This window comes from Hyposmocoma kahamanoa, unplaced genomic scaffold, assembly GCF_003589595.1.
Source record: "Hyposmocoma kahamanoa isolate Upper Pololo Valley unplaced genomic scaffold, ASM358959v1 99702, whole genome shotgun sequence".
NCBI classification, from domain to species: Eukaryota; Metazoa; Arthropoda; class Insecta; order Lepidoptera; family Cosmopterigidae; genus Hyposmocoma; species Hyposmocoma kahamanoa.
The window spans coordinates 2,290,830-2,317,786 of record NW_020656001.1 but is presented as its reverse complement, the minus strand read 5'-3'; the positions used below and the strand labels follow the sequence as shown (position 1 = coordinate 2,317,786).

The following is a 26,957-nucleotide window of genomic DNA, read 5'->3' as shown; positions in this document are numbered from 1 at the left end:
CAGAGCTCAGGGAAGCCGCTATTGAAGAATGGGATAGGTTACCCCAGAAAATGCTGGATAACTTGATCCTCAGCATGCCCAGGAAGATCTTCGCATGTATTCGAGACAGGGGAGGAGTTATTTTATATTGAATTCACACCTTTTAATAATAAATTGTTGTTTAAGTTTAATTAAACAGTCTTTTTCTTTCTATGAAATTTCTATCACTATTACATTATGATTAATGGCTCATTTTTTTAAAATAAATAATAAAAAATAGTTTTATATTTTAATTTCAAACAGGGTATTCTATATTCTATTCTATTTAAAGAAAGCATACAACATAGATTTTTTCTTGATAAAGTTAAATTTAAAGAATTATAATAGCTTATGCTATTGATCGCAAACTTTTTTTGATGTGTGTATATACGTAATGTATAGATAGAGATAGAGCTTAAGCTTTTACATGCTTAAGATTACACTTGTGGTTCAGCGTGTTGCGCCACTAACTGGCATACAAATGTTAATAGCAAATATAATAAGTATAAACTTATATAATTAAAATCATATCGTATTATATTATAAAATTAAATTTCGTTGATTTAATAAAAAAGAGGAACGCATGTCACAGCAATACATATGTAGAGGGTCGCAGGCATTGACTTACAATTATATGGACGTCGGGTCCGCGTTAAAAAGTGTCCGAACTTATAGGGCGTTAAAATCGTATACAGAGCGTCATTCACGCTTTAGTCTTCGTTTGTTCGACTGACAGCGAAGCAAGCAAAATTAGACAGTACTGCGATGACTTTACAATTTAAATTCAACGTTTTAGCTTTTTCATATTCCTTTACATGTCACTACGTTTAAATAGGTTGACTTGGGACATTTTTTTCGTGGTTTTTGTATTAGACCCGTCGTCCATTTATTTGTAAGTCAATGATCGGGATCGTAGCAAGTGGAAAGCTCTAAGCTTCTTCTCTTCCTAATCTTGCAGGAAACTCCAGAATTGTTATATTGTATTTTGTTCTACGCTATTGATATACTAACCAGCAGTTACTTATACAAGTGTATATAGAAGAAAAAATTGTAATAGTAAAAACTATATTTACTACTGGCAAGAAGTGGAATACAGAAAAGATACTCTTCTAATATTAAGACATATAATTACTTTTATTTTTGTTATTTCCATTTTATTAATGAAATATTATTTTGATTTTGACATTGATTTGATTATTACATTTTTTTTTAGTTTTCATAAATTTTACTTCAACTATTTCAATTTTATTATTTTGATATTGATTTGATTAATTATGATTGATTTTTATGTTATTTTTATTGATTTCAATTTTGGAACTTCTGTAATTTAATTTAATTTAAGATAAACGTAAATTGCGGTGTAAATTACGTAAATTTATTTTAAGATCCTGTGTATTAACCGTGTAATGCAATAAATGAATGAATAAATGAATGAATACTCTTCACCCTTTTTAACCGACTTCAAAAAAGGAGGAGGTTCTCAATTCGACTGTATGTTCTTTTTTTTTTCTTTTTTTTTGTATGTATGTTACGCGATAGCTACGGTATTTGTGAACCGATTTTCATGATTCTTTTTTTGTTGAAAAGGGGGTACTTCCATAGTGGTCCCATTTCATTATGAAAATCATCCACCTCAAAGGGTGGCTGTTCACGCATGAAGATTCATTTTTATAAATAGCGCCTAACTTTAATTTAGGAGCAATTACTTTTAGCAATTATTTAGTTGATTTTGCTATTTCATCAATTCAAGGCGTTTTTCCCTCGATATACTTTGAGTAGTGTCGTAGTGAGAACCTATTTTTATTATCTCCAGTATCAAGTCCTGTATAGTGGCGAACTAGGGGATATTTCAATGAAACTTAGCAAATAGACGTAATTCCACGTACTTTTGAGGTCGGTTTTTTTAGTACTCTGTACTGAGATTAATTAGAAACAGCTCTTGTTCTAATTATAGTCGCTTGGTTTAGCCGCTCCTCCAAATAAAAGGATGGATCATTTAGCAATTTGTGTTCAGTATAATAAGTATCTATTTTTGTTTGCAGCAACATCACCAATGGCTACGGGGTGTTCCAATCTCGGGACCAAATTATACCCGTCGTTTCTAAATCACAACTGGACTTAGAGAACAGCAAGCAACCCAACGGCTTGCACGCTGGTCACCAAATTAAACATCCTACCTCGTGAGTTCTTCTTTTTATACAAGTATGTTTCAGTAACGTTAGACTAACAATAGTTGGGGAAGCTTGCCTACTACAATTAGCACTGTCAGTACTAGATGAGAATGTCCCGGTTTCGTTCTGAGAACTACTACTACATTTCATGAAATTACAGGCACATGGGACTTGTCAACTTATGGGTGACGGGGGCAGCAGCAGTGCCCCTCAGATCTTTGCGATTTAAAGCTCTAAGTGACACTGCACTTTTATGGACTTCATCACTTGTTATTATTAAAAAAGCCTTAAAACTATGTGTCGGGATCATTGACTTACAATTATATGGACGTCGGGTCCGCGCTAAAAAGTGTCCGAACTTATAGGGCGTTAAAATCGTATACAGAGCGTCATTCACGCTTTAGTCTTCGTTTGTTCGACTGACAGCGAAACAAGCAAAATTAGACAGTACTGCGATGACATTACAATTTAAATTCAACGTTTTAGCTTTTTCATATTCCTTTACATGTCACTACGTTTAAATAGGTTGACTTGGGACATTTTTTTCGTGGTTTTTGTATTAGACCCGTCGTCCATATAATTGTAAGTCAATGATCGGGATCGTAGCAAGTGGAAAGCTCTAAGCTTCTTCTCTTCCTAATCTTGTAGGAAACTCCAGAATTGTTATATTGTATTTTGTTCTACGCTATTGATATACTAACTTATACAAGTTACTTATACAAGTGTATATAGAAGAAAAAATTGTAATAGTAAAAACTATATTTACCTATATATTTTGTTTTTTATGCCTCTTATGGAATTTCAGAGGGAGGTATTATCTAATGTATATTATTTGAGTTTCGTTAAATGCACTTGGCATAATAAAAAAATCCGTCCAGCTTTTTTATCTTCTGTCCGGATTTGTCATTTATTCAGATTTTTCGGCTTAGGACAAAGATGATTACGTTTTCAATTTAAAAAGTGAAATATCGTCGGGGATAGTGCAATTACGCGTAACTAGCATTTGATTATGTGTCTCCATTTCGGTAATGTAGTGACCAAATCAAATGCGCGTAAAGACGTGGCAACCAAATTAGCGTGATTTACGGGAATCTATTGTTATCAGTCCGTAGCCAACACAAATTAATGCTTGCTATGCAAAAATGGAAGTCGTAGCCATTGAAATAACAAAGTAATAACGTTAAATCCCTATCCCTTGAAATGTGGTGTGGTGCAGATACGCGCTTTTTACAAATACTATATACGCGGATCTGCACCGTCCTTGACGATATTCACTTCACAATTCTGTAGTAAAACTCGATTTACTCGATTGTGTACGAAAGTATAATCCGATGAAATATTGTTGTTATTTATGATGTAAGTAATATACTTAGTCCCGCGAGGTTGTTAGTATTTTAAACCCAAACTCTTATCTTATAGAGTGATTATTCAGATGGCAAAATTTTCTATTTATTTTAATTTTTTTAAAGCCAGTGTGTAAATACAAAGGATACGTAACGTGAATTCAGCCAGCGATAATTGTATATACAATCCATTTATTTCATTTCAACAAATTTGTGGTTTAAGATACGAATTTGAGAAAGTAAGGCATTGACTTACAAATAAATGGACGACGGGTCTAATACAAAAACCACGAAAAAAATGTCCCAAGTCAACCTATTTAAACATGTGAAGGAATATGAGCCCCAGCACCTTTACATATAATATATATACAATATAATATTATACATATACAAAATACTTACCTACTTACTTACTTTACTTATTGCTTTCGTGAAAGGTAGAATTACTTTACTTAATTTTAAAATACGTTTAACGATTCGCTTGTCTCATCGTAACTGGGAGAGAGTTCTAGAGACGAACAGCGTGCACAGAGAAAGAAGAATCGTAAAACGAAGTGGAATGCGATGGCATCTAGAGACAAAATTTCCTGAAGGCCGTAATGAGTGAGTATTCGGGCAGTGTCGAAAACTACCGGGAAAGAGGCATTGAATTGTATTGTTTATAAGGGATAGTATATGAATATTCCGGGGAACGCGAATAGCAAACCCACTTGAGCTCAGAAAGATAGTAAGAAACACATTGACTTACAAATAAATGGACGACGGGTCTAATACAAAAACCACGAAAAAAATGTCCCAAGTCAACGCATTTAAACGTAGTGACATGTCAAGGAATATGAAAAAGCTAAAACGTTGAATTTAAATCGTAATGTCATCGCAGTACTGTCTGATTTTGCTTGCTTCGCTGTCAGTCGAACAAACGAATACTAAAGCGTGAATGACGCTCTGTACACGATTTTAACGCCCTATAAGTTCGGACACTTTTTAGCGCGGACCCGACGTCCATATAATTGTAAGTCAATGGAGTAAGGCGACAAAATGACTTTCGGATTAATAGGTAAAATGTGTTACAGGTACATGGATACAATGTTACACTTGTTCAAAGGGAACATTGGTTCTGGACTTCTGGCTATGGGAGATGCTTTTAAAAACGGTGGCATTGTTTTTGCACCAATCATGACAGCTGTTCTTGGTATCATCAGTGTACACGCACAACACATATTGGTAATCTTAATATCACGAATGAATTTTCATATATATATACATAGCGTTAAATAAAGAATTTGATGTATACTACTTAGTATTATATAACAGTTTCTTAAAGCGTCTTTACAATAATTTGAATTCAGAATTTTTAGAATTACGTACTAATTTTAACGACTTCAAAAATGGGGGAGTTCTCAATTGGACTGTTTGTTTTTTTTCTTTTTTATTACATATTACAGTTACGCGATAACTCCGGTATTTGTGAACAAATTTTCATGATTCTTTTTTTGTTGGAAAGAGGGTACCTCCATAGTGGTCCCATTTAATTTTGAAGAAAGTCATAAACCTCTAAGGGTTGCTGTACACGCATGAAGATTCATTTTTTATAAATAGCGCCTAAATTTTAGTATATTGAGCAATTATTTGAATGGTTGATTTTCCTATTCTCCAATTCAAGGAATTTTCTCTCTTAATATACTTTGAGAAGTGAGAACCGATTTTTATTATCTCCTGTGTCAATTCCTGTATAGTGGCGAACTAGGGGATATTTTAATAAAACTTGGCAAATATATGTAATTCCACGTACTTTTGAGGTCGGTTTTTCTAGTACTCTGCACTGAGATTATTCGTATTCTGTTTATTCAATGTCACTATGTTTTACTACCATAGATAAACGTTCAATTATATTTTGTAAAATTACTGCACTAGTTGCTAAATCATTAGTACAAAGATCAAACACTAACAAAAATTCCTTGGATCCAGTTGGATTCGGACTAGCGCCTTCAACTGAGCAACGGAACGAACTAACAGATCTACGACGAATTTTCCATTTCCAGCCGGATCGGAGGAATGTTTCTTAGTGTTCGGTCATTGCAATAATAATTGTAATTGTAATGTTTCAGCTTAATTGTTCAGAAGAAATGTACCAACAGACAAAAAGGGACAAGCCGCCGGGATTCGCAGAGACAGTGAGTTTGGTATTTGCACATGGACCCATTCGATTGAGACCGTTGGCGCCTACCATGAAAATTCTCGTCAACGCGTTTCTTTGTATAACACAACTTGGTTTCTGCTGCGTTTACATTGTTTTCATCGCAACTAATGTGAAAATGGTAAATACACATTCATAAAGACAATCTCTTTACAGTCTTCGTTGAAATTACTTACAATGCACACAGCTAAGGCACAAACGTGCCATATTAAAATTAAAACGGCAAACGCCACATGTTTTAAAACACCTTTTTATAACATTCTACAGTTATTGGATTATTTAAGTAACAATTTAGTCGTAATTACTAAATATTGCACGGTAAATTATCACGACGTTCTTTTGAAAATAAGCAATAAGGACAATGGCTTTCCTGGATTTTCCTTTTCTCATAACAAACATTGACTGATTGTTTCACAATGATAGGAATTTGTGTGCGTTATTAATAACAGCGTTTTAAGAGTCTGAGAGAGACACCCTGATCTGGGTGTTCTCGCCAGTGTCCCAAACTTCCGTTGCTCTGGTACTCATAGTGGGAATTAATTCCCTTATTAAGACCAGGCAGCTGGGGTGCAATTGTTAAGTACATTATTATAACAATTATTAAAGGCGAATTTTTCGAAATTTTCGCAGTTCTCATATGAAGAAAGGATTAATTAAATAATGAATTTGATTTTACAATATGTAGCTCGGTTAAGAGCCGACCTCAAATGGATTTGGTTGATTCGGCATAACAGTGAAACTGTTGAATATATAGTAAAATTGAGGAAATACGCTGATTATTATAGGTGTGAAAACAGGATTCCTAAAACTTTTCACGATAGAACAAAAACACAAATTTACCTCGAAATTTTACAAGAAATGAAATGAAATAAGTTTTATTTGCATTGAATAGGTTTTTTACAGGATGGTAGTTGTTACATTTGAGTAGGTACTGCTATTCAGCCATTATACAAAAGCATGCAAAATTTAGTCTTTTAGGTAGTCATTTACACTATAATAACCTTTTTTAATTAAATATTTATACAATTCAGATGTCATTCTTTTATATGTCAAGTTTTTTATTGCTATTGGCAACTTATTATAAATTCTCATGCACATATAATATGAACTTTTTAAGTACAGTGTAGTCTTAGGTATATTTTCAACGACAAGTCTATTTGGGTGTCTTTTCGCGCGTGGATTAACATCTATCGATTTGATTAACATTTATCGATTTGATACAGTTGTGAATGCTCTTTAACAAATTTACAAACTTCATATATATACATGGAAGGTAAGGTCAAAATATTTAAATCCTTAAACAGCGGCTTGCAAGATTCCCGTGGGCCAATGCCGCACATTGCTCGAATACACTTTTTTTGAGTTACAAAAGCTCGCTCTACATATTATGTTCCATTACCCCATATAATCAAACCGTAACGTAGTACCGACGCAATGTAGCCGTGATAGGCAAACAAGCATATTCTTTTAGAGGCAACTCGTCTCAATCCACGAAGGACGTACACAAATCTGTTTATTTTGCTGCAGAAAACCGATTTATTCAATGGGTACTTTATATATCTGCCGTCCGCTAACTAAGCAACAAAATATTTTTTTGAAATGTCATAAAAAAGCCATAATCCAGTTTTAGAATTTTGAAATTGTTTAATGCGTCGTTAGGGTATGTTCCGATAAGTTGAACACGTTAACCAATTTTAACTGTTTTTAACCGACTTCAAAAAAAGGAGGAGGTTCTCAATTCGACTGTAAGTTTTTTTGTGTGTATGTTAGGCGATAAGTCCGGTATTTGTGCACCGATTTTTACATAATTCTGTTTTTGTTGGAAAGAGGGTACCTCCATTTAATTTTGAAGAAAATCATCATTTTTATAAATAGCGCCTAAACTTTATTATAAGGAGCAATTACTTTAATGGTTGATTTTGCTATTCTCTAATTCAAGGCGTTTTTCTCTCAATATACTTTGAGCAGTGAGAACCGATTTTTATTATCTCCTATGTCAAGTCCCGTATAGTGGCGAACGAATCCGGGCTTGCGCACTTGCCGGTAACCGATTAAAAAAAAACTTGGCAAATGGATGTTATTCCACGTACTTTTGAGATCGGTTTTTTCAGTACTCTGTACTGAGATTGTTAAAATAGAATTTTGTGCTCTATCTTTTTCTATTTGAAACGGATATTTGACCATTAATTATTTAATCACGTTTTGGTTAGTGGACGGCAGATATATCAATGGTTTTTTTTTATATTAACTGAACTAAATAGACCTCGTGTAGTGTGCCTACGATATATATTTTTTAAATGTTTTTAATCTGTAAATAAATAAATTCTGAAACAAAGCCATTGTCCCTACCGCTTGGCTCAAGCAAAGTGAACCGTTCGAATTCGAGCCGAGTTACTATCGACTCTAAAGTGCTTACAATAAAAGTGATTTCAGATTTGCGACGAATACGGTATCTACGCGGATCTATCGATTCATATGATATTTGTTGTCGTACCGGTTCTTCTCTCCTGTATGGTGCGAAACCTTAAGTACTTGACGCCGTTTTCGACTGTGGCGAACATTATGATGGCGGTCGGAGTGAGCGCTGTAGTATACGTGGCCGCTCAGGACCTGCCACCCCTGGATAGCAGGAAATACATTGCGTCCTGGCAACAGTTACCTCTTTATTTTGGAACTGCTATTTATGCTTTCGAAGGCATAGGATTGGTAAGTTATTTCGCCTTTTCTCTTTTCATTATCTGCCTCATTATATGTCCCTCAGCTGGAAGATTTTGGCCATAGTATAGATTTCTCTTTTTCCGGTTATTGTGACGATGTCACCTCCTTATCCCACAATTTTATCGCCTTTTCTCCGGGTCCTGGCAATACGTTTTTAAATTTTGAATCGTTCTTTAATTCCCTTACCTTCCCTTACCATTCTGATTTTGTTCGTCATTCCCTGCTCGATCGCGGCGGCGGGATACTGTGCTGTTGAAACTTCAATTGCATCTTATTTTGCCAGTTTTAATACCCATCTATAATACCGCATAATTCGGCCCTTTTGGGTTAAGTGTCTGGACTGTTATGTTAATCCGTATTAAAGGAGTGTTCTGTACTGTTGTACTTGATTTTATATACCTTTTCTTGTTACAGCCTTTCGTTTTCTTTTAACGTTAACATCAACTTTACAATAAATTTCTGTGGATCTGAAAAATTCTTATTTTATTGCCGTGAACCTGGTCACGGCTCATTAGGGTTGCATCCATTTCAGTCCTACTCTATTTCTAAGGATACGAAAGGGCCGCCGCTGGGTTTCGATCCTTTAAAGTACCGGCACACTAAGATGGTCGTTAAGACAGATTACAATTTTATTAGTGAGGTGAAATCTCAACTCATTGACGACCAGATGGACATTGAGAGGGAACGTAAGCCATTGGCAATCAGAAGTAATATGTTGGCACGCAGGTTTTCTCGTCGTAGTAGGCAAGTAAAAACACGACCAGCCTGTGTTTCAATTATACTAAAAGATCGCTTAGTGCCCTACGGGTCCAATATAATAATGGTTTTAGAGTGTTGATGGGGCTGCCTCGATTCTGCAGTGCATCTACCATCTTTGCAGAGGCGCGGGTAGATGACTTCTAAGTCATCATCAGTACCAACAGCATTCTACAGGTCATACCCAACAGATATAACCTGCCTATAATGAAGTCTTTCATTCGGGTTCTGGTCAAATAGTCTCATTATGAGTCTAATTGATAGGAATGCGAGTGAAAGATAATTTTGACTTGTATTTTTATCGTATTTTCTTTGTCACTAACATAGCTTTTTAAGTTAGTTTATTAGGTAGTCGTGGGTTCGTGTCCTACCAGGTCGACGAAAAAAATTTTTCTGTGTGTTCAATCTGTGTATTCACAATCATATGTAAAACACAACGTCCAAAACTTGAAACTGAAAATCTTTAATTACAGACGTCGCAGTTTCATCTCTATATTTTCGTCAATTTAAACTCTATACTTTCACATATTTTTCATAAATAGACGCATACAAAACACTCATCTCAGCTCAGGGATCGTTGAAAACCAGCGCCACACATTATTGCTGTGGCCATAAGTAGAATAAAGTCCTTTTGCGCACGCCACAACCGCACACATGACAGTACAACATTTGTAGTCGTTATATTTAGGTTTTTGCTTTTTGTTTGTTTTTCTTTATATTTTAATTTAGTTTATTACGTTTTTTTATTTAGTTTTGTTTGTCTAAGTTTTATCAATATTTTTTTGTATCTAAATGTTGTGGCGTTGCATAAATATTAATTCTATTCTAAATTATGTCAACAAAATTTTATATGGGAGTTCGCCATTATCTTTTCATATCCTATTTAGGTACTACATTACATTCAATGTTTTGTAGGTGCTGCCTTTGAAAAACGAGATGAGAAAGCCGGAAACATTCCAAAAGCCTCTAGGTGTATTGAATGTGGGCATGGTGTTCGTCGGGAGTATTTTCATATCGGTCGGCTTCCTCGGGTATCTCAAATGGGGTGAGGACGTAGCTGGGAGTCTGACACTAAACATGCCGCGCGGACATGTGTAAGTTGAAATAGAAACTTGAAAAGTTGCTAAAAATCTTGTAATTGATAACGAAACGTTCAAGAGCCCCACCATATTACTCAGGTTTGAGTAAGCTCCTTGTGAAAGAGTCCGTCTAAGGAAATAGTGGCACCTCCTTACCTATTTCTGCCGCCGAGCAGTAATGTGATTATTCCTGCGTTCCGATTTTGAAGGGCGAGGGTGCTGGTGAAATTACAGGCATATGGGACTTGTCAACCTATGTCCCAGGGTGACGGGCGCAGTGTCACCTCAGATCTTTATTAAAGCTCTCAGTGGCACTGCAACTGTTAGAGCTAGGTCCAAGACTTGTTCATCCCGTCACTTACTATTATAAAAAAAAATATCCCCAGGTTAAGTAACGTAGTACAAGGGCTGATTGCACTGGCCATGCTGTTCACGTACCCGCTGCAGTTCTACGTGCCTGTGGACATTACGTGGCCTGCTCTCAAGAAGAAATACGGAGCCAAGTCGCCTGTCGCTAAGGAACTTGGATACAGAGCTTTGCTGGTATTACTTACTTGTAAGTTTCCTTTATTACTGCAAAATATCACGCCGCTGCATTCGTTGTGTTAAGCGTAACTTACTATTTTTAACCGACGTCAGAAAAGAGGTTAGCTGTACAAGCGATATTCGTAGAGACGTAGTGCACAAGTGACACTCGAATTGGGTCCGAGTTTTATAGATTTGTTTAGTCTTGGATTCGACACACATTTGCTATATATCTATTGAACAAATACCAATTGGATGCGGCAGAAGCGCTTAGGGTGGCAAACTGGGGATCAGCCTGGTTTCGCGTATTTTCCGGTAACCTATTTCAATACAACTTGGGAAACAGTACTTCTATGAAGGTCGGTTACTTTTAATAAAAAAGTTATATTATAAAATTCTTTTCAGTCATCTTGGCCGAATCAATACCGCAGCTTGGCCTCTTCATTTCGCTGGTGGGTGCCGTGAGCAGCACAGCGCTGGCGCTCATCTTCCCACCGATCATCGAGCTGGTCCTGTTCTCACAAAAGTCCAAGGGAATTTCAATATTTATGCTCCTTAAAAACTTTATCATCATTCTATTAGGAATTTTTATCTTTGTGACTGGAACATACGAAAGCATTGCATCTATAGTAAAAGCGTTCAAAGAGTGATTTGCTTGTTGATTTAGGCGTATCCTAACATGTAGTATTCCAATCTCTCTGCAATGGACTGAATAATGTTATTTTTTGATAATATTCAAGATTTTTTTCTTCTTACATTACCGCCTTCAGCCCGCATGGATGAAACTCACAAATTTCTCGAAAAATAGGTAGTACATTGTTGCAGAGGTCGGGAAGCAAGGGATTGCTGGACGAGTATGAGTTATTTGTATTAATACGAGTCAAGCGATCCTATCTCCGCCGAGGCTTACATGGTGCTTTTCTCAAAAAATGTGAGGAAATAATAAAAGAGAAGTTTTTCCAGGCACATTCAATAATAGTCTGCTGAAAAGTGTATCCATTATTGTATTTTTGTTCTCGTTCTCTCACTAGAACTTCTTTTTGCGACGAACGAAAAAAGACCAAAAAAAGCAGAAAAGAATACGAAAGCACTTTATTTATTTTACCGCCTTTTTTTCTTTAAAAAAAAAAAGCGGTTCATGTAGATATTTTTAATTCTCACAATGACGAACACTTGCCGTTGGCTGTACGAGTTTTTCTTTTGCCTGTTTACATAGTTCATTACTAGTAGATAGATTTAAAAGTTTAGATAAGTGGACTGTAATGGATTTCCCTGGATTTTCATACTTAGTCACTTTGAAGGCCGTGGGCTGGAAGAAGTCGCACGATCCATAAATGATAAACTTTCCGTGTTCGATTTTTGAAAGTACCTAATGGAAACATTTCCGAGCATGTTTGAGAAAAAGTTATTTTTCTTATCCATATAAAGATGGCAGCTAAAAAACATGTGACCAAATTACAGAGTACAGCAGTAATACGATTACGATTCACCGGTTAACCAAGTGACAGCTGAAGTTATTTTACTTTTAGATATTTACCTAAACCTTCGTACTATAGGGTCTAAATTCAATTGGCAATTCTGCGCCTGTAGATCAATACGTTAACATCTAAACAAGTTTTAAATTATACATTAGAATGTATATAACTTGGAAAACCTGTTTCATTTAGGTTTAGTTTAGTCGTAAGTATTAGAAAAACGAAAAGTGAACGTTCAAATAAGTCAGTTATATCTTAGAGCGCTTACATAACTGATCGGCTTGGCCTTAATAGCTTTTTTAATTAATATACTATCGAAAGTATGTAAGTCACGCATTGGATAAATCTGGATAATATCATAAGACAACAAATATAAAGAAAGTTAAATATATGATTACCAAAAGTAATTTGTGTTGTCTTACTTGTAATTACGTCTGTGGTTGAGGCAATTATTTATAATAATTATAATACAACATTTCTGAAATACAAAGATCGAAAATTAAGAAAAATCCCTTTGATCTGGCTGGATTCAGACCAGAACCAGCTCCCAATTGAGCCACGGAAATGCTAGTCACGCGTAATTATTCCCGACGATATTATTCGTGTAGAATCAAAACAACAATAAAATAACATAGTTCAGAGTTCAAATTATTTAGAAGACTAATTAAGTAATTTATTAGACATGGAAATTCGACGACTTCGGTGGCCTAACGGATTACACTGTCCCGGGTTCGATTCCCGGTAGGACCAATTTGAGAAATGACCTTTTCTAAATTGGCTCTGGACTGGTGAATTCCGTCGCCTTAGTACTCGTAGTACAGGGAATTCTGACGCTATCTTCGATATCAATCTTCTTGCAATGCCGAACGATATTAAAAAAGATAATTATACTGTGTTCGTTATTGTTTAAATAACCAAATAAATAAAGCGCGTACACTCATAGCTGGACAAACTCACGAGAGAAATAAATATAGACCATACAAGTATTTCTCCCGGCCGGGACCTCTGCGTGGAAGTCCAGGATTATAACCGTTCAACCACTACGGCAGTGTTTACTTATGTAGGTACGTATTTTGTATGCGTGCATTATTTCGGTTTTACCATAATGGATTATTATGACACTTGAATAAGGCATGCCCTTTTGCAACAGCAGCAGTTGGTGTCCGAATGGCCGCGTCAACATGCTACCGGCCGCATCAACGGCCGTAGAGCGACGACGCTCGCACATGTCAGTGTTACGCGTCACAAGTGACGCGCGATTCAATTTGCATAACACAAATTTGTACGTTAATAATGGGAAAATAGAGATGAATATGCTATAGGCGAAAAACATGAGGTGTCGCGACGCTTCGACTCTGCGCCAATGCGAATTGAGCCGTATGCGACGAGTGCGGTTAAACGCTATAGCATCAAAACGATTCCGCGTTAATAAGTCTAATGACTTCCTTAAACATATGTCATACACCGCAATGTGCGCTTAAACTAATTTATTTATGAATTAAATAGCCCGATGGGGAAAAAGAACGCGCTACGCGCAGACTGCGTTTTGGTTGCACGCTCTGTTTCGCAGATATCTTATAGAAACGTCATATTTGATAGCATTGCTCTAACTGTTAGACAAATTAATTGTAATTGATTGTGCATGTCAGATAGTTAATATATAATATATTTAATACATAAAAGACAATGTAATTATATAAGTATAACTTTTATAATTATGTCTGTGATAAATAATGAGCGATATGATTGCATTTTGTGAAATAAATAGTATAATAAGAAGTGTGATTGTTTAATTTACTTACATGTTATATTTGCAGATATACAATGCGTCCTATGTTATAATTAACCGACTTCGCAAAAAGGAGGAGGTTCTCAATTAGACTATGTTTTTTGTTGTATGTATGTTACGCGATAATTTCTATATTTGTGAACCGATTTTGATGATTCTTTTTTTTGTTGGATAGAGGGTACCTCCAGAGTGGTCCAAATTAATTTTGAAGAAAATCATCCACCTCCAAGAGTGGCTGTTCACGCGCGAAGATTCATTTTTATAAACAGCGCCTAAATTTTATTATAAGGAGTAATTATTTTAATGGTTGATTTTGCTATTCTCCAATTCAAGGCGTTTTTCTCTCTCAATATACTTTGAGTAGTGAGAACCGATTTTTATTATCTCCTGTGTCAAGTTCCGTATAGTGGCGAACTAGGGGATGAATCCGGGTTTGCGCACTTTCCGGTAACTGATTTCAATAAAACTTGGCAAATAGATGAATTCCACGTACTTTTGAGGTTGGTTTTTTTAGTACTCTGTACTGATTGTACCAATTTATTAAATAAAGTATTCCTTGGGACAACGGGATCTTAAATTGGCTTAACTGTTCTCAAGATTTTCAAATATTGCTTTTAATGAAATTACCTACTGTATTTGCTTTGCCATACATATATTAAATGAAAAAATGTAAACTACAAATTAATAACAAAAAATTTCAAAAGTGTCTAAGAGCGAGGCCACACGATGCGCGCCTTAGCGGTAACGCCGCGTTTTACTACATATAAATTAGAACTATATGCGACGTGGTGCGTTGAAAAGGCGCGCGACGACTAATCACCAGCGCATCGGACAAGGGGCCAGGAGACGAAGCGGGGAGGGGTGTGGTAAGTGGCGTTACATCGCGACACGGCATTGCTTTACGGGTTATGAGCCTTCAGCTCGCCCTCTTATCCGGTAAGGTCATCAGCGGCGAACTGCAAAATGTACTTCACAAAAAAAAAATCAAATAACAGCATTGCTTGTATGGCACTCGGTGCGTTGAAATCATAGCGTTGCGATGGGTCGGTATCACAATGGTTGTGATGACGCAACGCACCAGCAGCGCCCGTGTGGCATCGCTCTAACGAGCTAGAGAGGACGATGGAATAGATAGTTCTAGCTAACATTTCACCATTAAATATGATGTGACAGAATTCACCAGAAAGTAACAGACACATCTGAGCCAAAACGATACAATAAAAAATCGAAAAATATGCTCAACGGTCCAGCTGAGCGTTGTGTACAGACAGTAAAGTCGAATTTTCGTAGTAGTAGAGCTTTTTGTGAGGGTTCCTTACCTATTTCTACCGCCAAGCAGTAATGTTAGCATTACTGTGGTCCGGTCTTGAAGGGTAAGGGTGCTGGTGAAATTACAGGCACAAGAGACTTGTCAACTTACGTCTCAGGGAGATGGGGCCCAGTGGCAGTGCCCCTCAGATTTTTGCGATTTAAAACTCTGAGTGGCATTGCAACTGTTATGGACAGGCGTGTAACTTGCCATCAGGCGTACGACTTGTTCGTCCCGTCACTTATTATTAAAAAAAAAATACATTTGTCTGACGGTTCGTGTCGTGACATGTCAGAATGGTATCGGTTTCACGCTTAGATAATGGAAAAAAATAATGGAAAGGAGTTGCCCTATCTATGGAATAAACGTCCCTACCTAAACCAAAAATGTCCACCACAAATAGCAGATTTAGTGTTGTACCATAATCATAGATAAGTCAATATCGACATGCAAATGTATGGCTTGAATGTTGAAACTGTTGTTAGTGTGTTTTATGTTTCCAAATTTGTGTAGTTTACTGTAAACAAGGTATAATTAATACTAGGCTATTATTACTATGCAAGTAATGAGCCATTTTAATCAAAATTAAATATAAAGTTATTTACCAATAAACGTAACGATGGAATTGCATTATCATGTAATCTAGTAACATTCAAAGTTCTATTTACATTTGAATGGAGCGAATAAACGAGGATGGTATTTGATCCAACGTTTATGTGTGGCAGTCCTATAATTTCCTATCATTCTTTCTTTCTTTTTTCATTTGTAGGTAAACTTTAAAAATAACAAAAATGGAATAATTAAAACCTCGTAGTGAATTGTTTCAATAACAGAATATCGATAATATGTCTGCATACAAGAACAACATTATCTCAAAATAATGTTATCAATAATCATCAAAACATACTAACAAACAGGCAATCTAAAGTAACCAAAGCAAAATTCGGCAAGACTTATGAATAAACTACTTAAATGAGTCTAATTACATGAGATATTTGGGCTTTTGTGTGATTTATGGACAGAAAAATAACACGTGCCTGTACAATGTTACATTCGGTCGATCTTCACTTTTTCAAATGCCACATCCCGTAACGCTGCAGGGTCGAATTTTTATTAATACTTAATTGTTCTCACTGTCAATATTTTTGTCCATTTTATTATGCGTTTACATTTTATTACAATAAAACACATCAGAGATGGCGACACCGTGAAAACCGGTGTACAATCCATTCGACCGCGGAGCTAAATTTTATATTTCACTTATATATTTATTGACTCAGTTGCGTCTTGTAAATTTGGCATTCATTAAATTTCTATATTTCATACAAAAATTACGAATTCATCATCTGGATTTATCTCTAAATAAGTCATTTTAAATTACTTATGTCAGGATATCGACTTAAACCATAGTTTCCCAAAGAGATCACTTCCGCCCCGCAGTGAACGCTGAAGAGTCCTACGGGGCGTTAGGGGCCTCTGAAGCAAAAGGGGGTGTTGATACTGTCCAGAGAGTGCTACCGCTTTAGAAAAACCCTGAATTATTTTTTCAATTATTTTTTGCGACTGTGGGCGTTGAAATTAACAAATAAAACAAAATACATTCTAAGACATCCTTTTATTATTCTTAATAAAATTATTCTAGGTTCCGTACAGAGGGCCACAGTTAGACTAACAAACAATAAATAAGAAAATATCAAATACCCCGTAGGGAAGTTACATTTAAACTTTTAGTCTGTAATATCGAAGGCGAACAGTGGGCATCATGGGTCTCATTCACAACATCGAAGGATACATTACATTAGATTATATCGAAAGTCTATAATATCGACATACGCTATATCGACAATTCACAAACTCGTCTTAAAATCGTATAGTTATATAGATTATCTTTCAACTATACTACAGAGAATGTGTTGGGTATAATTTCTTTCAAATCTTTAGTATTTTATCTAGTAGTATAACATTCATATAATTATACAATTTTGTATAACGCACGTTGTAACACGAACACTAAACGAAAAAGACTATTTTCGGAAATGAAGTGTTGGCATTGTTAGAGGTTATAAACCTTCTTAGTTCAAGAAACTCTATCGTATGGTCTATTGCTAATAGCCTCCTAGCAACGCGGTGTCCTTTTTGTTCATTACACTATTGTTCAAGAATGGATTTTACTTTAATATCAAATGTGGTAGCAGAGCATATAAAAACACTCGTATGCTTACCATATTATAATATGGTGCAGTAAAAGTAAATTTTATCCCAACGTCAAAGATTATTTATTCCATAGGTAAAATAAATTTACACTTGAAAACGTCACATTTAAGCTACTGCTCGTTCACTACGCTGATCTTCCTGAGAAGAACGAGCAAGAAACTCTAGGGATTGCTCTTTTCAAATAAACTTAAATGGTATGGAATACACTTTGAATCAAATTTGTGTGGATTCTGGAGCCATGTCGTCTTTCCATACATCTTTATCTAATACGTAGTCTTCAATTTTGTAATTTGATTTTTCGATCAAAATATTATTAATGTAGTTTTTAAACTTAGGAAATGATAAACTTAATATATGCTCCGGAATCTTATTGTAAAAACGTATACAGTTCCCCATAAAAGAGTCGTCTACCTTGGTTAAGCGAAATCGTGGTACCATGAGTTTGGATGTCTTCTTTTTTATTGAAATTATGTATATTTTTACGGGCATATAAAATATTTGAGTAAATGTACTGTGATGCCACAGTCATGATACCAGTCTCCTTAAGCTTTTCTCTGATAGAAACCCGAGAGCCTAGACGGTACACAGAACGAATCGCTCGTTTTTGCAATACAAATATGGTTTGAATATCTCGTATATCGTATATCGTACCAACCGGACTCCACTGTGTTTACTAAGTGATTATTACACAGGGTGATATCTTAAAGTAGCTAAACAATATACAGGTACAGGGCATATCTAGTACATTTTGAATTCATTAAGATATTAAAAGTACCGCCTAATGTCGCATATGTAATATTATTTGAAGACTAAATTTATGTACATTTCGAATATATTATTTTTAAGTTTTCATTGTATTATATACAGCGAAATAATATAAGTTAAATAGTTTATTTCCTGACTAACCGTCGTAACTAGGCAGTTTTAATACGTAGTTTAATTTGTGGTTTAAAATAAATTTACATTTAATTAACTAAAAAACAGTACAGAGTACTTAAAAACCGACCCGAAGTTATTCATATCCTATTTTGCCACCCTGAGTGGTGGAATAGTTTCTTCCAATTTACATGGGACCCTCCTCGCTACTAATCGCTAATTTTGGTTTTTACTACGTTTATAATCATTAAATAAGCTAAATCATGTGTAATAATTTATAACAGTCTACAGCCTTCGTGTACCTATATCTGTAATTCAGTTACTCGGCCCATTTAGGGGTAAGTGCCTTAATAATAAAGTGTAGGGAGTGTTTTATACTGTAATACCTGTTTTTTACATTTACCTTTATATTGTTACAGCCTTTCTTTAAACTTTACTTCTTTAATAAATTTTGTGGACCGGAAATTTCCCATTTCATTGCCGTGAACCTGTTCACGGCTAGTTAGGGTTACAACCCTTTCAACCCTACAGGTAATGGATGTTATAAATTAGTTCGAGCGTTTCCCGTAGAATTCTCGCGCTATCTTGAGAATTCCCGCTTCTACTGTTTCGCATCTACTTTGTACCATACACAATTGACATGTTATGTACTATATCGTTACAAACATTTGTTTCTATTCCGATCTACGGCAATGTAAATTGAGCTTTAGTAAATCGTTGATTTAAGGTCGCAGTATACGGGAGTACTATGTTTTTTATGTCACGATAGAAACAATACATTCCGTGTCTTACGGGACGGGGGCAATCACGTTACGTATGCTGCGACCTTTACGTAGTTACGACTTACGACAAACGTACGGCGGTTAGTGAGGAGATTGAATGTATATTTATTGCATCTAATATGTGCTATGTTTTGCCTATTGACTACAGAAAGCGTGTAATATAGTTTGGTAGTATTCGTAGTAAATGTGAAAATATAGGTACAAGTTTACTTGTAAAAGACTAACCTCGTCGTAGCTATATCACTAACATCATAAACAACAACGTTTGTTCCACTTTTGATAATAATTAATCAGATAATTATTACAACAAAAGTTCGTGATTATAGATTAAAGTGAACTGAATCAAAGTTTCGAGTTTGTTTTTTACAAGAATTTACAGAAGAATTATTTTCGCTTAAGCCACTTAATATTTATTTCTATAAATGTATATATTTATTTGCATTTGATTTAAACGTACTTTTATTAATAATATTGATGTAACTTTCTTGTTTGTTATTAACAATAATATATGAGGAGTGAATTATTTTATTCAAAATACCCCGTACTCGAAACAGTCACGATAATTCATCCAATATAAAGCCTTAATCATTTATAATGCTGCGTTACATATCTAATTTAGACTTCGACTCTTAAAGGTTACCGCAAGCAACTTAGAGCGATGCCACACGGACGTTGCGTCGTCGCAACGCTAGATTTCAACGCACTAAGGCAAGCAGCGTTACAACGCAACGATTAGTAACGCCGACGCAACGCATCCCTCGTAAGCATATGCGTGAGGACGTGCAAACAAAATCTTTGATAGCACAAGTCGCTGTGGCGTTAATTGACCTTCTATTTGCATTCCTGTGGAACTGACAACATGATACGTTTCGTTGGTATTACGACGACGTTTCGTTGTGACGCTGCGTTGTACTATATATAAATCAGAACGAGATGACATACGCTACCGCAGCGACTTAGAACGTTGAAAACATATCGTTGCGTCTCAGCAACACTCACATGTGGGATTGCTCGAAGTTGCTTTCGGTGGCGCGCAGTTTTAACATCACGTGCGTTCTGATTTATATGTAGTACAACGCAGCGTCAAGACGCGACGGCGACGCAAAGTCAGTCCAGTGTGGCGTCGCTCTAAGTACGTTGAAATCATAGGTTTGCGACGATGCAACGCCCATGTGGCATCGCTCTAGATGCGCAAAACAGTTACCTTTACTTACTTATGACAAATACTCATTGCGTTCATAATACATTGTCTCAAATAAGACGACCGCGACACTTCAGTTATTTTAGAATTAGACGAAAACGTAATTAAAGAAGATTTGTTTTCTTCGGACTACAAATTACAGTAAAGGATATGACATTTTTTTTATGTTTTCATTTTTTACCCTATTACGTAGACAAAGGTTCTACCATATATTCATATACAGGGTGATAAAAAAAACTGTCCATATATATTTTTCCTGTGCATAAATTTTCAGTAATAGAGCACATTAGTTAAAAAAAAAAAAAAATCCCCATTTTTGTTCATGTCAATATTTCTCAATAATTTTCCAACGCGTGGCTCCCCAAAATAGTAAATAAAATTGAGCAATCGGAATTGTCCAGACGCATACGTGCCACCACGTCTCACGTCGAAACGACAGACCTGCGCTAACGCACCGCGCGTTAGTTCAATACTTGAATTTCTGTATTTTGCTTCGCTTACAAAATTATTGAAAGAATTGGCGCATGACAAAGGCTTAAAATTTTATTTCTATCTAATGCAAAAAAAAAAACGAAACGTAACGCTGTCTCTTAATACTGAACTGTAGCTTGCTTTTGAAACTCTAAAAATTAAAAAAAAAACTATAACAGTTGCTATAAATCCATTAACCAAACCACGAAAAAAAATCAGCGGGGGCCATTTTGTCAAAACTATGACCATGTTGGTTGACAAAAAAATGAAGTATAATGCAGGCTCTAGTTGCAATTTTAAGTCGCAAGCCGTTTACAAATTAGGGTACGGTGAAATTAAGGCCCGGACAAGTCAACGTATCCACATACAAAGGCCGCGTGCCTGTAAATTTATGGGTTAGGTACGTTAGACGTGTGATAGGAACATGATACTAAATAGAAATACTAAATACGTGCCGCCGCCATTGTGTTTTACTTAATTATACACCCATCAAAAGTGTATTTGTTTAAATAATTTTTAAAATAACAATAAAAAATTTAATTAAATTTAAATTAAAATATCCATAAAAATTAATTATTCATTTATTTCATAAATTATGAAATTGCCTAGAAATAACAATTGGTGTTAAAAAAAAAATTAAAAATACCTAATTGTCAGTGATTGGCAAAAACGTGCTTGATACTTAGACTTTTGATGTGTGTATAATACTTAAATAATTATAAGTATCACCTTCTTGTTAATTATTTACTATATTTCATTACAATTAAAATTATTTACATTTCTGTCCAAGTAATCACACGTTGTTCTTTTACAAACGAATGTTATTAATGGATTCAGGCGTTATTTTGTATCGATCCATGTTAATAAAAATGGAAATGAATTAATTTCCTACTCTGCGAACCTTGTGAATGTAAAACCGTGCTAAGTAGCTTCGCTTCGGCTTCGGCCAAGCGTCGAACAACCAACAACACCCTCGCCTCGTAGAGGCAAAACACCTGTAGGGTACACTTCTAGGGGTGGCATCTGTGACTGTAGTTGAGCTTGTGTTTTTATTTTATTACATGTAACTGTCAAATTCGAGTGATAAAATTTTATCACAATAGCTAACTAAGTAAATATGACGCGGGCAGTTTTATCAAACATATACTGCCATGCCACGTTATGACTGGGGCCTTTTCAAGCCGAAGGCAAATAGGCATTACTTACGTGTGCGTGCTCCATCGTCAATTTCCATCAGGTGAGATAGGACGTCAGATGCGTACTTATTAAAAAAAACACTGTTACATTTTAACACAAAAGTTTTTTTTTCGTTTGTGATAAGGACTAATAAGGCATATATTCTTACAGGTACACCCATATTCGTCTGGATGAGATAGCTAATTTGCCATAAGACCGTCTTATTCGTATTGCGCTACGTTTTTGTTTTTCAATACGAACCACATAAAAGTCCTACAAAAAGGCACCATCATTACTTAAGGACGTTGATAAGCAATAACGTGTCAATCCACAAAAACTCGAAAATTGAGATTTTAATGCAAAATTGTAGCTTGTCGTCCTTTACAAAACATGAGCTAAGTGTATAAAATCAACCTCCAAATATTAAAAACAACGAAATAAAAATATTCAGGCGCCATTGTTTTGTGTTGGCTGACACGTTATTGTTTATTAGCTTCCTAATATAAGCTGAACAATTCGGTTAAGCCACTTTCCTAGACATCAAAAACAAATAAACAAAATTAAAATCTATAAATAAAAACCCATCACCGCAAACAGAATACTCGATTATACATTCACAGCTCTGTTTTATCACACTATACAATGACCAAAATTCGAGACAATAATAAAAATGTTTGTGTGTCGCAATTCCACATGGGATACAGTAATACCGTTTTAAAACTACGCAACATAATACTAATGCATCAATTCTGTCGTGCAGTTCCAGCCACTACAAACTACAGAAAGAACCAAGCCCAAGTTCTATAATATAGTCCTGGGCCAGTTAAAATAAATTTACGACTGGCATTTGCTTGACAGGTTTTATTTTTATTTCCAGATAGTTTCTAATTATACTGGTTTTATATTTTTATTAAGTAGAGGAAGGTGATTCAAACAATTTTTTTTTGAGGTTATGTTATGAATGATCGCCAATAATGTTACTTTGTAGCTAGAGTTATATATTTCTAAAGTAACTATAGTTGTGTACTGGACCATTAAAACACAGGTTCACTACTAGAGACGAATGAGATAAAAATGGTGCAAAAAAGGTAAGTTTTTGTAAATCACGAATATAGGTTAAAGGGTAATTAATTAACATACTTTAAACACACTTAAAGAAGAAATTGTCTCAACGTTTAAGAAATCATGGCAAATGTAAACGAGGCTGTGGAGGCTGCGGAGGTTTCTACTCTCCTGGCCACATTACAATCCTACCGAACATTCCAAGCGGTACCAGCAACGGTACACGATTTGACTGGCGCCCGAATGTCCCTGTCCCTGACATGAACCCTCGGATTAAAGAATTTCAAAAATGAAATACAACAAAAATGATAAAAAAAAAGCATTGACAAAGAGAGAAAATAACTTTAAATAATCTTTATACCTGGAGCATAAAGTTGATTTTCTTTTTGAGTTAGCAGTATTAATAGGAAGATTCAATTCGTAATAGAATTCTTTTAACACTACAGGCACATAGACGTTGATGAGTTTATGTGTCCCTGCGATTTCAAGCGCTGGCACTGCAACAGGCGTGTCGCTTACCTCCAGGATTACGACTATTTCGTCCCGTCATTTATTATAATTAAAAAAAACACGAACAGAATTGACGCAAGTAAGCAAAAGTTTTATTGCTGTTCAAATTTTAAATATAATTAAAATTTATAACGATAAAATAAATAAATTGTATCTGTAACCAGCCAGCTGATTATGAGTTACTTCCACACACAACACGCGCACTTTTTCCGTGACAAAAATTATTTAAATAAAAATCTGTATTTAGCATTGACTTACAAATAAATGGTCAACGGGTCTAATACAAAAACCACGAAAAAAAAGTCCCAAGTCAACCTATTCAAACGTAGTGACATGTAAAGGAATGTGAAAAAGCTAAAACGTTGAATTTAAATTGTAATGTCATCGCAGTACTGTCTAATTTTGCTTGCTTCGCTGTCAGTCGAACAAACGAAGACTAAAGCGTGAATGACGCTCTGTATACGATTTTAACGCCCTATAAGTTCGGACACTTTTTAGCGCGGACCCGACGTCCATATAATTGTAAGTCAATGGTATTTAGGAATAAAATGACATAACTAAATGCCAAAAATGGCAGTGAATTAGTAACAAAATAACAACAAATAGCCTATTCGGGGGAGCGTTTACCTCCTTTATAAGAGACACTGGGTTCGGATCGAAGAGTCTTTTTCAATCATGTGCAGATTACACTACTGCATATTGGTGACTGTGCTCGCAAAACTATGCAAAGATTTTACAACCAGCATAGAGCCTGTGCGGTGTGTATCACCTACAAATCACTCTTAAGAGATCTGTGGTCAGCAGTGAGAAGTGTATGGGTTGTTGATGAATAATTACCAGAGTTCAGAAAAGGCAAAGATTATATTTACCCACACTTCAAATAAATAACACATATAGAGATAATACCTCGGATGTAAAGTCACCGGTCGAGAACTCTTTGACCCCATTGGCCATTTTTTCGGTGCCACTTATGTTCGGCAAAACTTTGAATTCAAAAGGAGGTATCCGCTCTATGTGTATTACTTCTGTGAAGTTTAGGCCAATGTACTCTACCTAGTCCAGCCTCTGATTGCACAGGGCAGCACCCGGAAAGAAAATGCGTTCAAATAATTAATTCACTAATTAAGTAACTGCATAATATTACAAATAAAGCCTCTTCGTTTTTAAAGAGCTGGGACCGTAGGTTAAGGCTCGTAACACGTGTATGTTGTGCATTCGGTTCCGAAATAACGGAGAATTTCTTTCCTATACTTCCGTTAAAATGTAATAAATGTAAATACACCCTACCACATAACATGATTTTCAGAATATCACCCTACAAGTTAGCGAGTACACTACTCTACAACGCTAGCCCTAATATTTTTCTAATACTGAAAGTGCTTTGTATTTTGTCAAACTAATGGATTAAAATAACCTTGAGTTGTATGGAATACATTCATAAATAATATGATGCTGTTATTGTTCGGCCGACTATCTTCTAAAGGAGAGCCAAGAACTGAGTTCTTCCAGCCAAATGAGGAACATACTTTGAGACAAAGGTTATGAGCTCTAAGATGAACAGGTCAAGTCTTTTAAGAATTTTGAAGTAAACTAAACGTGCCTTTGTTTATCAATTTTACATTCAGGTGGTTTTCCACCGGCGAGGCGAGACGAAGATTGAAATTTGGTATAACAAAATTTCAATTCTCCCCCAGCCCATCTTCAGTAAAAAAAATTTGGATTGACGAGTATGGGCGAAAGCAGAATTGAAATATGAGGCCATGAGAACCATAGTGGCCTAACTCATTTTTTTACAACATTGAGTTTACGATTTTTTCAAATTGATCATTTTGATAGAACTAGAAAGGCCTAAAAGTGATACAACGAATTTTCACTAGATGGCAGCATAATCATTGTTATGGTTTTTAGTCTGTGATCTAAATTTGAGGTGCTATACTGGCCTAAGTAAGATAGGCCACTATGGCTTGTCCATTGAATTAGGCCACTATGGTTCTCATGGCCTCATATTTGTTGATATAATATTGAAACGTATTGTTGCCTACGTATTGTATTATACTCTGCAACGGAAACACGGATTTCTTGCGCGACCTCGCGATGGCAATTAATATAAATCGAGAGATTGTGGGGTATGTACCATTCGAGATTTTGAAAAGATGCTTTCATCTGATTCTACATCCGTCAACATATTCAATAATAATAATCGCTGGATGAATTGAACACCACCGAATCTTCACTATCCACAATCACAGCGCGAGATCTCGATGGCTCGCGTGAGCTATTAATAGCAATTTAAACATTTTATATAACGACCCCTCCTACGTAAAGTATCGTATGTCGAAATTGCCAAGTTTACAGGGGAGCGTTTTAAAGTTAAACATAACACGTGCCTTTAGCAATTCTCAGTTTTATTCGGTAAAGCTCGTTCTCACATAGAGTATTATAAAATCCCAGATTCGTCGGTTAGATGAACAACCACAATTTATTTTTAAATTAGACTCATTTCAGTGAATTGAAAACTTTAAAACGCTCTCCTGTAAACTTGTTAATTTGAACATACGATACTTTACGTAGGAGGGGTCGATAAGTAGCACGTACATACAATCGATATAACTTTTTTTTATGTAACATACCCATTGTTTTTAATTTTGCTGTATGTGTATATAAATTTTATTATTATTAATTTTTGGTGGAAATATCTCGAATGCATGAAGTTGATCACGCCTTACCATTACACGTACAAAAGCACCACATCATTTGCATGAAAGGCTAACGGGATATAGTCGGATTTTCAATTAGAGATAATAAACTGACAACTTTTTAAATTTTTATTGAAGTGATATTCAATTTTTTTTTATTTGAAATCACTCCACTAGTTTGTTATAATGATTAATGCGGCCGGATTCGAACCGACGTCTTCCAGCATACCGTGGCAGACGCTATACTAACTAAGCCACGGAACGTACCTGACAACTATTACGGGAAAGTCGTCACGGTTTTATTTAATCTAATAGCCACTAGATGGCGTTCTTCTTGAGCCGCCATCTGCTACCGGAGGTCAACGATCATTAGGGCAATCTGTATTTTAGACACACTTGCACGGAACAAGGATCTTGTGGTCAGGTTGAACCATGTCCGGACATTCTTCAGCCACAAAGTACGCCTTCTTCCAGGTGGTCGCTTTCCCTGTGTCTTTCTTTGCATAATTTAGTCGGAGGAGGTCGTATTTATCATTACGCATTATATGACCAAAGTACTGTAGCCTGCGTTTTTTTGACAAAACTCATG

General features: G+C 35.6%; 1 protein-coding gene across 1 annotated transcript in view; it reads left to right on the top strand.

Moving 5' to 3' along the window:
* The window catches only part of LOC113239215 (proton-coupled amino acid transporter-like protein CG1139), an 84,060-nt gene extending 70,914 nt beyond the window's left edge, over window positions 1-13,146 (top strand). The window contains exons 3-9 of the mRNA XM_026476112.1: window positions 2,061-2,198; window positions 4,606-4,756; window positions 5,641-5,850; window positions 8,163-8,435; window positions 10,119-10,297; window positions 10,669-10,838; window positions 11,213-13,146. Of these exons, the coding sequence (XP_026331897.1) occupies window positions 2,061-2,198; window positions 4,606-4,756; window positions 5,641-5,850; window positions 8,163-8,435; window positions 10,119-10,297; window positions 10,669-10,838; window positions 11,213-11,457 (1,366 nt within the window). The 3' untranslated portion in view covers window positions 11,458-13,146. The remainder of the gene's footprint in view (window positions 1-2,060; window positions 2,199-4,605; window positions 4,757-5,640; window positions 5,851-8,162; window positions 8,436-10,118; window positions 10,298-10,668; window positions 10,839-11,212) is intronic.
* Window positions 13,147-26,957: the final 13,811 nt, after the last annotated feature.